General features: G+C 40.1%; 1 protein-coding gene across 2 annotated transcripts in view; it reads left to right on the top strand.

Moving 5' to 3' along the window:
* COQ8A (coenzyme Q8A) overlaps positions 1–16,102 on the top strand; it is a 90,689-nt gene that overhangs the window by 34,698 nt on the left and 39,889 nt on the right. For both annotated transcript variants that reach the window (XM_073628300.1, XM_073628301.1), the window contains exons 4-5: positions 3,980–4,046; positions 7,566–7,649. In XM_073628300.1, coding sequence (XP_073484401.1) covers positions 3,980–4,046; positions 7,566–7,649 — 151 coding nt within the window. The remainder of the gene's footprint in view (positions 1–3,979; positions 4,047–7,565; positions 7,650–16,102) is intronic.

Here is a 16,102-nt window from a genome sequence, read left to right as displayed (position 1 = left end):
TCTTGCCATCAATTTTGTCCATATTTCCTGTGTCTTTGTAGCTCACACATCCCCAAAACATCAGCGATCCACCTCCGTGTTTCACAGTAGGAATGGTGTACCTTTCATCACAGGCCTTGTTGACTCCTCTCCAAATGAAGTGTTTATGGTTGTGGCCAAAAAGCTCAATTTTGAGCTCATTGCTCCAAATGACTTTGTGCCAAAAGGTTTGAGGCTTGTGTGCGGTTTGGCGTATTGTAAGCGGGATACTTTGTGGCATTTGCGTAGTAATGGCTTTTCTTCTGGCGACTCGACTATGCAGACCATCTTTCTTCAAGTGCTTCCTTATTGTGCATCTTAAAACAGCCACACCACATGTTTTCAGAGTCCTGTATTTCACCTGAAGTTATTTGTGGGTTTTTCTTTGCACCCCAAGCAATTTTCCTGACAGTTGTGCCTGAAATTTTAGTTGGTATAAATTTTTATCAAAAGTATTGGGACACCTGCATTTACATGCCTATGAACTTCAATGACATCCCAAGTCCGTAGGGTTCATTATTGAGTTGGTCCACCCTTTGCAGCTTCAACTCTTCTGGAAAGGCTGTCCACAAGGTTTAGGAGTGTGTCTATGGGAATGTTGGCCCATTCTTGCAGAAGCCCAATTGTGGTCAGGCACTAATGTTGGACAAGAAGGCCTGGTTCGCAGTCTCCACTCTAATTCTTCCCAAAGGTGTTCCATCAGGTTGAGGTCAGAACTCTGTGCAGGCCAGTCAAGTTTCTCCACCCGAAACGTGCTCATGCATGTCTTTATGGACCTTACTTTGTGCCTGATGATGATGCTGGAATATTAGTTCTGTCCAATCAACGCTGTTCTCAAGCAGTGTTATTGACCCAGTTCTGTTCACCTTGATGGACTACAGAACTCCTCCCCCTGTGTGATATTGATCCAAGTTCAAGGGAAGGTGTTCTGTAATCAAATCAAAAGCAAGCTGGCTAGGGTGACAAATATGCACGCCTATAGATCCATAGAACACTGTGCATTGAGTGTACAGTATCACTTTTAAGATAGGCTGGCAGGATCATCAGGGGAAAATAAAGGGGGAAAAGTTTGAAAAAATAAACATATACAGCCACAACATATAAAGACTGGTATACTACAATACAGTACATTTTTGTTCTTGGGTTTTGATACGATTTTTAAATGACAGATTAAACTAGTTGTGTCTCCACTTGGTTTGTAAATGGAGCTGGACAGTTTGTACATCTATAAAAAAAAAAAAAACTGAAGTGAAAACCGTTCTATTAAAATAACTCTATGAGGTAATGTTTGTTTACATGTCCCAATGTACCTTTTCACATAGGATCACATAGGATAAGCTTGTATGTTACTCAACTCGGCTTCATTTGTGACCTTGGCTTCACGTGTGACTTTCCCAGACTTGTTTGCTGTAAGGGAGTAATGCCAATTCTGACACCCGATAAATGGACACTAATGAGAGCAACAGGATACCTGAGAGGCTGGAAAGCTGCATTCTCTGCACCTACGGGGATCTGGTGTATCGCTGGGACAAGAAAACCTTAACATTCTAGGCTGTCGCTAGACAAATAAAAAGATTACCAAATTGATTTAATATTATTTTTTTTTTAAATTGTCAGTGATTTTTTGTTTATAGCAGAACAAATAAAAAAAAGCTCTATTTGTGAGGGAGAAAAAGGACATACATTTTATTTGTGCACAGTGTCGCACGATTGCGCAATTGTTAAATTAACGCAGTGCCGTATCAAAAAAAAAAATGGCCTGGTCACGAAGGGGGGGGTAGATCTTCTGGAGCTGAAGTGGTTAAAATAATTACAGTGCCATCATCCACATACAGAAATGGAAGGAACAATGTGAATTAAACAGCATGTGTTTAGTAGCACTTTAAAGTGGATCTTTCAGTAAATTTTACAAGTCTGTCTATCTGAATACATTTTCAGACCTATCACAATATTCTGAAACAGTTTAAGGTTTCCAAAGCTTCACACTTTTTTTTCAGTAAAAGTCATTGTCTCGTTCCAATATGGTGACTTTGCCTACGGTATGGTTATCTGTCTTCAGGCTATTGTCCATCTAGGAGTCCAACCAAATACAGTTTAACTGCCTGAAGGCAGAGTTTCCATCAAGTTTGGCTTTTCCCTTCTCAGGTTAAGCCACTTTACTGCTAAAGTGATTGTAAAGTCTTGTTTTTTTTCAAAATTAAAAATGACAAACATGTTATACTTAACTGTGCTGTGCAGTGGATTTGCACAGAGCAGCCCAGATCCTCCTCTTCTCTGGTCCCTCTTCGGTGCTCTTGGCCCCTCCCTCCTGTTGAGTGCCCCCACAGCAAACAGCTTGCCATGGGGGCACCCGAGCCGAGTCACATATAGTTCACATAGATGCATTCAGACTCCTTTTTCTATTCTCATTGGCTGACTGACTTTGACAGCAGCGGAAGCCAATGGCGCCCCACTGCTGTCTCAGCCATTAAGGGGAGTCTTGGGCAGCCGAGACATTCCTACAATGTCGCTGGATCTAGATGGACCAGGTGACTGAATTATTTTTATTTTGTACAATGAAGCCAGTGTTCCTAGTATCACCATAGTTCTCACTGGTAATGGGTCGTTGTACTGATCCAAGCTTCCCCTTCAGCATTGGAAACAAACTGCCTGTACTTCAAAGATTCCTCTTGTCCTGAGGAATCTAAACTATGGTCTGCATTCCTTGCTACCGGCTACAAGAGTTTATCTGGTCAATAGCTGATGTGCGTCATTTCTGTGAGGGGAAAGATGCAGACTGAATTTTTTTTTCTTTGCCCTTTATTGGTGGCTTAAATTTATTTGAAATTTGCTCTGTTTTAATCTTTTTTTTTTTCTCTGTTCTGAATCATAACATGCATTTAAAAAAGCTCCAAATAATATTTAAATGAATAAATACATTAATTTATAAAACTGATATTTATTTTCAGCCGGTGAATATGTTAAATATAGGCCCTTGTACTGAAATGTTTGTAGACCCTTCCTCTAGTCCAGTGATGGAAAACCTTGGCACCCCAGATGTTTGGGAACTACATTTCCCATGATACTCAACTACACTGCAGAGTGGATGAGCATCATGGGAAATGTAGATCCAAAACATCTGGGGTGCCAAGGTTTGCCATCACTCCTCTAGTCTGACCCCTGGCTGAGGTTTGCAGCTTCAGCTCCTTCCAGTGTCCCTCTAATGGAGCAAACCACTACTGAATTTCATCTTTTCCAATAGTGTCTTCATCGGCACTTTTCTTACCTGTGTCCAGCACACCTCGAATAGCTGGCTCATAGGCCTATTTTTTTTTTCTTTCTCAGATTCTATATTTTGAAGCCAACCAGGAATTTCTTAGGAGTTTGAAAAGCTGGATGTTTGATGGACTCATCACTTGCTGTCTAAAGTGACAATGAATAAGGAAGCATATGAGAGCCCCCTTACCTGCCAATGGATTTGATTGGACAGTGAAGGAGCAGTAGCAGACTTGAGGGAATCTGTCTGTTCTCTCCTCTGACATGCGGTGCACTCAATTGCTTCAATCTCCTCTACATCGCTGCTAAATTGTTGCAGTGAGATTGGCAAAGCCTTTTTTTTTTTTTCTTAACCTAGTGGTCAGACTGCAACATTGTAAAGTCTGTAGTAAGTCACAAGTTGAAAGACTACAGCAGGGGAGCAACACATCCGCAATGGGACAATGCTTATTCACATTCTGTTGAGCAGTCAAGAGAACTGGGAAGCTGCAGTAGTGGGTAGTTATCCGTTTTTGTGTAAAACCTGAAAATGGCAGAAAAGATTGGTGTTTTGGTGGGTGAAGTTGCATAAGCATCTCCGCCGTGTTTTTAGCTGTATGCCTGGAGTTCCGATTTATGTAAAATATGAAGATGACAAATGACGTTCTGTATTTTCTTTCTAATATTTGGACATAATTGTTATAAATATTTTTTTCCCCCCTTTTAGCTGAGTGAACGAGCCCGAGAGAGGAAAGTTCCGGTAACGCGGATTGGCAGATTGGCCAACTTTGGAGGTAAACGCAGCCTGTGCATGCTAAAATATATTCTGGACAGTTTATAAAATGGAAGTGTCTCCTAACCAATGATGGGGTACAACGAGTGTCTCTAGCTTAACTACATCTTGTTGAAGGCCTGTCAAGTGTTTTATCAAGTCCAATGACACTTCCTGGCTTTATGTCACATAGCCCAGAACCTGGAACAGTGCAGGACCTGTTCTTGGCAGATAGAGATGGGTTTGGGCGTGTTCGGGATCCTGCCATGAAGCCGACACCCCACAACGCTAATCGCAGGCATTGAGACGTTTCCCGGTCTGTGCAGCTGTGGACCAGGAATGGTCTCACTGCCTGTGATTAGTGGTGTGCAGTGTCTTCCTGGCAGGTGGGTTGGGACTAGGATTCAGAACAGGCCTGAGCCCATCTCTAATGACGGTTAGTCGTTTGAACTGTTAAACACTTCTGGCCTGCCTCCCTAAGACCTGCAGACAAGCTGAACTCCAGGCAAATGTGTACAGAAGCACAAGTAAGGGAGCTCTTACCTGCCAATGGATTGGGCAGTGAAGGAGCAGCAACAGACTTATGAGGGAACCTGTCTGTTCTCTTTGCTCCCTTCTCTTGCATGCAGTGCACTCAATTGGCCCCTAGCCTCCCACACTCTCCCAGTCTTGGCATTGCTGTACAGTGCATTGCAAAAGTGTGATATCCTTGATTAAAGCATGGTCCACTTTTTACAAAAAAAAAAAACGAAATGCACTCATATTGAAGGCTATGCATTTACAATTTAGTTGCATTCGGGCCTGCAAAACATTGCAACTGTATTTAATGGATCGTGGTTTAATGCTCTGGCTACAGCAGTATATCTCTCCAGCTGCTGGTCCATACTGGGATATGGACTTTGAGTTATGAGGTTAGAGGGAGTATTAATGGATTTCAAGTGCCATCATGTCACGAAAAAATTGGAGTAACTCCCCATATAGCTACCTATCTGGTAAGTATTAACGTTTCTAATAAAGGTTCTCTTCCCAGCCACCCCCCCCCCCCCCCCCCCCTTTTTTTTTTTTTTTTTTTTTTTTTTTTTTTAAATCTATCACCAGTTCCTTTAAAGCACAGCAGAGTAAAACGGCTTAGATCAATATAGGACAGCCAATCTGTTTTTATTCTGCTGTGTTGAGACTAAACAGAATGATGTGGAATACAGAGGATTCTTTTCTCTCCAGTCAGTAAAGGTCAGTTTTAACAATGTCTTATCGGCCTTCAGAATGTGCTAAACAATGGAGGCTTTTCACATTGCAGTATGTAGAAATACATAGCTTTGTTATGATTGAGACTAAATAAATGGTTCAGAGTGCATGCATACCCTTTAATTGTAGGGGGGGATATAGAAGGTAACATTGTTTCTATTTTGCTTTGTTTATATCTGGAATGTTGGTTTCAATGGTTGAGAAGTTTACCCCTTAATGTGAACAAGTCATCTGGAACTTTTAAAGTGACCTTGTTTCTAATGTACAAACTAATAAAAGGAGGCCTGCCTGTAAAGAGAAGCATTAATACTTATCTGCAATGCTTCTTACGCTGCTGATCTTTAAAGAGGAACTTCAATCCTGTTTCAGAAAAATTAAAAGATGGCAGATACAAATACTGTAGCTGTTGACTTTTAACAGACACTTGCCAGCCTCCTAGGAGTCCAGTGCTGTCCTCAGTGTAGCCGATCCTACACTGAGCTTTTGGATTCCTGGCACCCCTATCTTGGATGTGGGTGCCAGATGTGTCTTTCTGTGGTTTTACAGCTGGCTTACTCCTGGTCATGTGGAAGATCGCGCTGTGCTTTCAGACTAGTCCCGCAGCCTCCTGGGATGTGTGACATGTTCCAGGAGGCGGGTGGTGGGCTAAGCTAAAGGAGTTCTCGCCTAGGTAACAATTGCAAAAGTGGGAGTAGGTATCTGTCAGAAAAAAGGTACCTATTCTCAGAAAAAAAAAGCACTTATTGTGTTGGAGTGGAGAGGGAAAATTACCAAAACTTTTAAGGGCATTTTCACTGTAAAAGGGAAGTATGGCAATTGGAAAAAAATAAACAATTTTATACTCGCATGGGTAGATGCAGCATCAGTCTGATGTTGCATCCATCCGCCTCTAGGACCTAGAACTGAGCAATCAAACACCGCTGATCTTTGTACTTTATCTTCATTGAGCCGGTGACTGTCAGTCACCTGCGCTCTGCCCCTCTGCTGGGCTGTGCAGAGGGTGGGATAGGCTGGCTCAGTCTCCCAACAGCTTACTGAGCAGCTGAGCCAGTTGCCATTCCAGGCATCTGGGTAGATCCCGACATTTAAGTCTGGATCAATCGAGAGTCTGGGCCGGCTGAGTGAAATCAGCGGACAGCCTATCGGCTGAAAATGGGTCACAGGAGTGCAGAATGAAGTGCCCTTAATTTTGCCCTACTTCTTTAAAGGGATAAGTTTGCTGATGATTCTTAAACATCTAACCCACTTTTGGTAATGTTGGATGTCTGGTCCCCCTTTGCTTGCTGTAGTTCCATTCTACAGCCCCTACCTCTCTCTAGGGAGAAATGGACAGTGGAAGGAGCCACAGATTGGTGAGGAGTGGGTCTGGTAAGCATTTATTTCTTGGTGACGGTCCTCGTTTTCTGTTTTTTATTTTTCCCTACCACCTATTTGCTCTTAGGTGCTTCCAGAAAAAAATTGAATGTAAACATTTCAATGCTGCTTTTGTGATCTGCATTTTTGCTCTTGTGACTGAAACTGGTTAAAAGGAGTTAAAACTGTCTCAAAATTGCCAAGTGTATAACCAACAAAGGAGTAGATAATGCAAGGTGCTTACTATTGCTTATACTAGTCAGAAAAACATTCTGTGCGCTGTTAATTTGGTTCTACTGGGTGTGCTAATGTATGGGCTGAACCCTACCCACATGCCTGCACTCTCTTAAAACAATCGCCTTAATGCCCCCTTGAAATTTTGAGTTTAAATCGGAGCCTGAGTAGAAAAGCCTGTCCCCTGCCACCATGCTGCAGGGCAGATGCCTTCCTCTCTGTGGTCAGTCTGCAAATACCCCACACTCTGCTGTTTGGAGAGCTCTAGCCCTGACTAAGCAGGGATCTTTTGGATCACTGCATAAAGACCACTACTTCCACTTGGTCCTTCTCTGCAGCATGCTTTTTAGAAAGCAACCACAGCCTGTGAGACCTTGCGCATCTATCTGTTTTGATGTACCTGGAATGTAATGGCTGATATGAACTGAAATTTCCATGGGCTTTTTAATTCCGTTCGTGGAATTGGATGATGACCATTGGGAAAAGTTTAACACAGAGGTCAGGGTAGTCAAGTCTTCAGTAGCAAAGGAAACGAAGTCCGAGAAGAGCACAGATTTTGTCTTTTCTGACTAGTGAAGATAATGGGTACTGTGCGGTACTGTCTCTTCTATGCCAGTAACCATGCCTGCTGTGGCTGTTAATCGAGCATGCACATGATCGATTGCATAGAGTATCTCTTTTTAAAGTTCACATTTTTCTTTTTGTTCAGGATTGGCAGTTGGTCTGGGCATCGGAGCGGTAGCTGAATTTGCCAAAAAGAGCCTAGGTCCAAAATCAGAAACTGTTACTAATGGTAAGTAATTTGTAACTTCTTTCTCTTCTGGCTGGGAAGTTTGTGGATGGATGCCATCTTATTGCATAAAGTTATTTGTGTGTGTGTGTGTGTGTGTGTGTGTATATATATATATATATATATATATATATATATATATATATATATATATATATATATATATATATATATATATATATATATATTTCACAGGTGTGGTAGACGGTATACGTCCTAGTGCCAGCAATCAAGTCTTCCCATAGTCCAGGGATTGCTGCACTTTAAAATTTATTAATTCCAAATGTAATAAATTAAATACTTTTTCATATAATTCCAAATACGTTTCGGACTACAAAGCTTACACCCTTCTTCAGGTGTGAACAGGATGTATACTGACATTGTTCTCACTTGATTTGATATTGTTACATTTCACACCAGAAATCCATTAGGCATCAATTAATCCAAATTATCATTATTTTCATCCTAGATTCCAGAGAGATGGCTCAACGAGATGTAATAAGTTCCATTTATCCTAGTATTAAAACATAAAAATCCGAAAAAAATATAATCATAAATAATGCCCCCCCCCCGTTTGTTTAGGGGAACTGCATCAAAGACCATATATTTCACTTGCGATACAGTATGTCCCATCTCAACATAATGTCTTGCCAATGGTAATTTCGTGAGTTTATCCCTTACAGAATACTTCTGACTGGCTATTCTATCTTTTTTACTTTTTGTAGTTTCACCCACATATAAATAGCCACATGGACATTTTATAACCTATATCACATAAGAAGACTGGCATGTATGATGTCCTCTTCTTTTTTTTTTTTTTTTTTTTATTTCAATTCTTTTTCTTCTGTGGATGTGTCAAAAAAACTTTCCCTTTATCATCGAATTACATTGTATACAACTTTAGCATGGCCTTTCCGGTATGATGAAAGCAGGGGATAATGAAATTCAGGGATTTGTGGAAAATGTTCTTTTAACCACTTCAGCCCCAGAAGATTTGGCTGCTCAATGACCGGGCCATTTTTTGCAATACGGAACTGCGTCGCTTTAACTGACAATTGCGCGGTTGTGCGATGTTATACCCAAACAAAATTTACGTCCTTTTTTTTTTTTTCTCCACAAATAGAGCTTTCTTTTGGTGGTATTTGATCACCTCTGCGGTTTTTATTTTTTGCGCCATAAACAAAAGAACGACAATTTTGAAAAAAAACACTATCTTTTACTTTTTGCTATAATAAATATCACAAATTAAAAAAAAAAAAAAAATTCCTCAGTTTAAATTATGTATTCTTCTACATATTTTTGGTAAAAAAAAATCGCAATAAGCGTATATTGATTGGTTTATGCAAAAGTTATAGCGTTTACGAAATAGGGGATAGATTTATGGCATTTTTATTAAATTTTTTTTTTTTTTTTTTTTACTAGTTATGGCGGCGGACAAAACTTTTGACACATTTTTGGGACCAGTGACATTTATACAGCAATCAGTGCTATAAAAATGCACTGATTATTGTATAAATGAACCCCTTCCCTGCCAGTTAACTGTGTTCCCTGGGTATGTTCTAACTGTAGGGGGGATGGGATTGACTAGAGGAGGAGAGCGATCGTTGTTCATACTTGGTATGAACACACAATCTCTCCTCTCCCCTGAGAGAACGGGTGTGTGTGTGTGTGTGTGTGTGTTTACACACACACATCCCCATTCTCTTTCTCTCTCGAGTGATCGTGGGTGCCCTATTGAAAGCCTTTTTTTGCTTGCGACCAAATGTGGACAGTTCATCTGTCACTATACTATCTATAAAAAAAAAATTGGGTTTGAGAAATAAAAGCCAGATTGCAGCACCTACTTCAGCAGCAGCAGTAGAATTATTTATAAAGAAAACTGGGCAGGAAATCAAGGCTTTCTTACAAGATCGATCGATAATAGATCATTCTCAAAATAATTAGAATCCTGAAGAAAAACTGGCACCTGGCCTCCCTGTCAGCTAGGTGTGATATAACTATCAAGCCTGCCAACAAGGGTGGATCCATTGTCATTATGGATACTGTGAAATGTGAGAGAGGAAATAATTAGACAATTAACTTGTTGACAAACGTACATTCGTCTAGATGCTAATCCAATATTTTGCATAAAAGATAGAATTGAAAAGTGGTTAAACGGGGACTGGATGACAAAATCATTGACAGTGATATCAGTCATATTTAATAGCAGATTTTCCCGTTACACCTGTCATGTACGTATTACCCAAGATTTATAAAAATCTAAATGATCCTCCGGGTCGCCCCCATAGTGTCCGGTGCTGAGTCTGATACAGCTCTGTTGGCTAGATATTTGGACAAATGTCTTTCACCTCTTACTAGACAAATTAAATCGTATATATTGTGTATACATGATTTCATGTGGTTTTTTTTTTTTTTTTTATTAAAAATCAGTGATCTGTGTCTGCAGACTCAATACTGGTCTCTTGGGATATTTCAAGTTTTTATACACCATAATACCACATGAATTGAGTATAGAAGCCTGTCACCACCTCCTAATTGCATCACGGTTATACAATACAACACAAATTGCTTTTTTTGATTCAATAATTGTATTGGGGGAAAATGTTTTCCTATTCAAAGAAACCTACTATCTACAAATTAGGGGCGCAGCTATGGGTTCTAATGTTGCACCTCCATATGCAAACACCTTTGTAATATGGTTGAAGAATCTTTGATTTTTAACAACGTTTTATTTAACGAAAATTGTAAATGTTGGTTCAGATTTTCGGACGATGTGTTTGAGATATGGGAGGGCGACTTGAACACTTTATCATTATTGAATACCTATAGTAATTAATTGATACCAGGTCTGGAGTTTAATATGATTTGTTCAAGAAAAAATGCCCTTCTTGATACATGTATTAGTATTGTAAATGGGAGACTTAGCGATTTATACACAAAACCGACCGATCGTAATTAACTTTTGCATTTCAATAGTTTCCACCCACCTGGGGTCTTCAAATTAATTCCCAAGAATTAGCTAATTAGGGTAACTAGAATTGTTACTAATAGTGAAGACCGAGATAAACGTTTAGATGAAATGGAAAATAAACTTGCTCTGAGGGGGTATCCCATAGAGACTACTAAGGCGGAAAGGAGAAATGTGGTCAATCAAAAGAGAAAAACTAGCATGATTAAAAGATTACCATTTGTTTCCCATTTCCATCCACATTCATTTTGAATACATACAATTATTAAACACTGGCGTATATTAAAAGAACATTTTTCACAAATCCCTGAATTTCATTATCCTCGGTTTTCATCATATCGGAAAGGCAGAAACATACACCGCAGATTGGTCAGATCTGACCAATCTCGCCAAAAAACTCCTCCAAATTTAACCTTTTTGGGTCCTCAAAACCATGGATCTTATCCATGCTTAAGTTGTATACAATGTAATTCGATGATGAAGGGAAACTTTTTGACACATCCACATAGAGGCAATAAAAGGACATCATACATGCCAGTCTTATGTGATATCTTATAAAATGTCCATGTGGCTATTTATATATGTGGGTAAAACAATACAAAAAGTAAAAAAGATAAAATTGCCAGACAGAAGTATTCTGTAAGGGATACACTCACAAAATTACCATTGGCGAGACATTATGTTGAGATGGGACATACTGTATCGCAAGTGAAATATATGGTCATTGATGCAGTTCCCCTAAACAAATGGGGGTGGGCTGGTGGGAAGGAAAGGATCGGGAATTAAAAAAATAAATAATATATATATTTTTTAATTTTTTTTTTTTTTTCTGGTTATTTTGTTAACGGATTTGTATGTTTTAATATTAGGATAAACTGAACTTTTTCTATGTGATTGGAGCGTGATTACATCTCCTTGAGCCAGCTCTCTGGAATCTAGGATGAAAATAATTATGATATTCTGCATTGGTTAATTGATGTCTGGTGTGAAATGTAACTAATTAATAAATATAAATATATATATATATATATATATATATATATATATATATATATAATGAAGTGAGAATAATGTCAGTATACATCTTGTTCCCATCTGAAGAAGGGCGTAAGCTTTGTAGCCTGAAACTATTTGGAACGACATTTTATAATATATTTATTTATATTCTGTCTCTCTATCGATTTCCAGTATTCATCTGGCGTTACATGCAATCGCATTAGTCACTGCTCCTAATGGTGCCCACAGCCCCTACTATAAAACCTATACACTCACCGGCCACTCTATTAGGTAGACCTGTTCAATTGCTTAGTAACACAAATTGCTAATCACCCAATCGCATGGCATGAACTCATTACACTTCTAAACGTGGTGAAGACGACTTGCTGAAGTTCAAACCGAGCATCGGAATGGGGAAGAAAGGGGATTTTAAGTGACTTTGAACGTGGCATGGTTGTTAGTGCCATCCGGGCTGGTCTGAGTATTTCACACACTGCTGATCCACTGGGATTTTCACGCACAACAATCTGTAGGGTTTACAGAGAATGGTCCGAAAAAGAGGAAATATCCAGTGAGGGGCAGTTGTGTGGATGAAAATGCCTTGTTGAGGTTAGAGGAGAATGGGCAGACTGGTTTGAGATGATGGAAAGGCAACAGTAACTCAAATAACTACTCCAAGGTATGCAGAAAACCACCTCTGAACACGCAACACATTGAACCTTGAAGCAGATGGGCTACAGCAGCAGAAGACCACACCGGGTGCCACTCCTGTCAGCTAAGAACAGGAAATGGAGGCTACAATTCACACAAGCTCAACAAAATTGGACAATAGAAGAATGGAAAAAACGTTACCTGGTCTGATGGGTCTTGACTTCAGCTTCGACATTCAGATGGGTAGGGTCAGCCTTTGGTGTAAAGCATGGATCCTTCCTGCCTTGCATCACTGGTTCAGGCTGGTGGTGTAATGGTGTGGGGGATATTTTCTTGGCACACTTTGGGCCCCTTGGTACCAATTGAGCATTGTTTAAACACCACGGCCTACCTGAGTATTGTTGCTGACCATGTCCATCCCTTTATGACTACAATGTACACATCTTCTGATTACGACTTCCAGCAGGATAATGCACCATGTCACAAAGCTCCAATCATCTCACCACTGGTTTCTTGAACATATCAAAAATATGTCTAAATATTTAAACATTAATGGCGCTAGTATAGTCAAAGTCTTTTAAATTGATACACAGTCCACTTTGACAGTGAAAGTAGCAAAATGTGGAATAAGATAGTCTGCTCAAACAGTAAAGAATTAAAAAAATGTTGCAGTTGATAGATCCGGACGAATCGCAATCACCGCAATGCTTGTATAATAATCCCCCAAAGGAAATTCACTTGCCAGATATTACTGGATTTGATATATATCTCTAGGTAGTTATCAGCAAAGCGCTGTGTGTCTCCATCCAATATTGCTGGGTTAGTGTGTAGGTGTTAGGTAGCTGTAATCAGCAATCCCTGCATCTCTCCATCTGTATATTGCTCGTCACAAGCAAGAAAATAAGGGGGCACATAGCGTAATCCGGTTTTTGGAAGATATGTTTATTTAAATAATTCCTTATAGGTGTAAAACTGGCTACTTCCTTTTAGGACTACCTTTTATTCTTTCCACTGGTCACACAGACCACAAGTTATTCGGTGTGGACGGCTTCACCCTAATACACACAGCTCTTCTAGTGTGGGAAGCTTCACACTAATGCACACAACTACCCTGGCCTCGGTCCTCGTGCCATTTACTGTCTCTTGCAGACACACATGCTTTGGCTGCCTCCTGCAGCCTCTCTGACTCCTAGAGACCTCCTGTCTCCCTTGGGACTGGTTTCTTTAACATGACACGGCCTCCACAGTCACCAGATCTCAATCCAATAGAGCACCTTTGGGATGTGGTGGAATGGGAGATTCACATCATGGATGTGCAGCTGACAAATCTGCAGCAACTACGTGATGCCATCATGTCACTATGGACCAAAATCCCTGAGGAATATTTCCAACACCTTGTTGAATCTATGCCACGAAGAATTAAGGCAGTTCTGAAGGCAAAAGGGGGTCCAGGCCCGGTACTAGCAAGGTGTACCTAATAAAGTGGCCGGTGAGTGTATATGTTTCATAGCTGCCTACCGGAAAGATCTTGGACTGTGTGTGGGAACTGGAAAATTTGGAGGAAGCGTGCAAAACAAAAAACAAACATACAAACTCCATGCAGCTCCTGTCCCCAGGACCCAAGTAATGAGAAAACTGAATGCCAACCACTAGCTAGTCACAGTGATTCCCACACTGAAAACGCAGCTCGTCGCCTGCTTTTTTGCTCTTCTCAATAAGAGACAAGATTTTATAATTGGCAGTTTGCCTGCCTAATAAAACGATGACCGTCAAATTTTTCTATCAGTGGAACTTCTAAGGGAAGTGACCCTTTTTTTCTTTTTGTTTTTATATTTTTCTGGAAAGTGACAGAAGGCTTTTCATATTTTACAAGCGTGCTCTTACAGCCGTGTAGAATGACAGGCCATCAGTTGTGCTTTGTTGGTTAGTAGTTGATCGCCTTGTACCGGCTGACCTCCAGGGATCCACAAATAGATCAGCTTAGAGGCTAAGACCTGTATACTGATTGCTGCTCTGTGTGGATTAGACTATCAAAACTCTTGTCATTCAGTGACACAAGGCAGGGTCTTAGGAGCTAATTCAGTCCGTAGATCCCCATAAACAACATCAGACTTTGAAAAAAATCATGCCCCTATACACTGTCAGGAGCCCAGGACACCAATGTGTTTTTAAAGACTAACTCCAGCCAAAATGATTTCATATCTTTTATTTTAGCATGGGGAAGAGTTAAAGCTGAAGTTTAATCTGCTTATATTTTACTTATGTAAAGCTGCAATCCGGGTAAAACAAGTTTTTCAAAATATAAGCTCCATGTGTATTTATACTTAAACCTTGCAGACATGTTTATAAAGCAGCGAATTTGACTTTTATATCTATTGCTGGAAATTTCCATGCACTTCTTCTTCTTCTTCTTCTTCTTCTTCTTCTTCTTCTTCTTCTTCTCTTCTTCTTCTTCTTCTTCTTCTTCTTCTTCTTCTTCTTCTTCTTCTTCTTCTTCTTCTTCTTCTTCTTCTTCTTCTTCTTCTTCTTCTTCTTCTTCTTCTTCTTCTTCTTCTTCTTCTTCTTCTTCTTCTTCTTCTTCTTCTTCTTCTTCTTCTTCTTCTTCTTCTTCTTCTTCTTCTTCTTCTTCTCTTCTCTTCTTCTTCTTCTTCTTCTTCTTTCTTCTTCTTCTTCTTCTTCTTCTTCTTCTTCTTCTTTCTTCTTCTTCTTCTTCTTCTTCTTCTTCTTCTTCTTCTTCTTCTTCTTCTTCTTCCTTCTTCTTCTTCTTCTTCTTCCTTTCTTCTTCTTCTTCTTCTTCTTCTTCTTCTTCTTCTTCTTCTTCTTCTTCTTCTTCTTCTTCTTCTTCTTCTTCTTCTTCTTCTTCTTCTTCTTCTTCTTCATCTTCTTCTTCTTCTTCTTCTTCTTCTTCTTCTTCTTCTTCTTCTTCTTCTTCTTCTTCTTCTTTCTTCTTCTTCTTCTTCTTCTTCTTCTTCTTCTTCTTCTTCTTCTTCTTCTTCTTCTTCATGAAAGTCACTCGCTGCTTTTTAAAAATGTCCCTTGGTGTCCATGTATTTCTTCCCGATCTGTTTAGTCCCAACATCAAACAACTCCTGCACTTTGCCTCTGTTTAGGACCTTGCGGTATTAAAGACCGGTCACTGTGTACATCATCATAACCTCTTTTCCTTATGTCGCTCTAGTGATCTGTATCTGATATGTTGTATATTCTGATGTTTTCTCTTATGTTTGTATTAGTAGTATTATTATTAATGTAAATTTCCAGCAAAAAATACAATTGAAAAAAGAGACCGGTCACTGCTGCTCTCTCTCCTTCTGCAGGGGTGACTGGTCTTGTCTCCTCCCCCCCTCCTGTAGTGGGGTGGAGCCTGCAGTGGGTGGAGGCCTGCTGGGTCCCTCCCAGAGCTCTGCTCTCTGCACAGACATGTACAGCACAGTGATGTCACTGCTACTTTAACTTTGTGTCCATCAAGGAATATATCTAAATAGAAGCATTTGTACCTGGAGTTCAGCTTTAAGCCCAGGTTCACACTAGCACGATCTTAGACATTGCATGTGATTCGCACCCGCACTGCAGGTGCCGATCACATTCAATGTCTGTGATGTGCAAGTTTAGCTATACTGTTATATGGCTGAAACTAAATTAAATTTGCAGGAAAATAGTGCAGGGACTCTGCTGCAATGCCCCCCCCCCCCCCCCGCACTGAAATCTTATCCCATGGGTGTTCTCACCTATGCAATCCAATTCCTGTGCGAGTTCACAGTGCGCACTGTGAACCGATCTGGGGGGTGTCATTAACAATGTAATGACACCCGCAGCGGTTCGCAGAAGGCAGTGTGAATTG

This window comes from Aquarana catesbeiana, linkage group LG04 (assembly GCF_042186555.1).
Source record: "Aquarana catesbeiana isolate 2022-GZ linkage group LG04, ASM4218655v1, whole genome shotgun sequence".
Lineage (NCBI taxonomy): Eukaryota > Metazoa > Chordata > Amphibia > Anura > Ranidae > Aquarana > Aquarana catesbeiana.
Note: the sequence above shows the minus strand (reverse complement) of the source record. Positions and strands in the feature narration are given on the sequence as shown.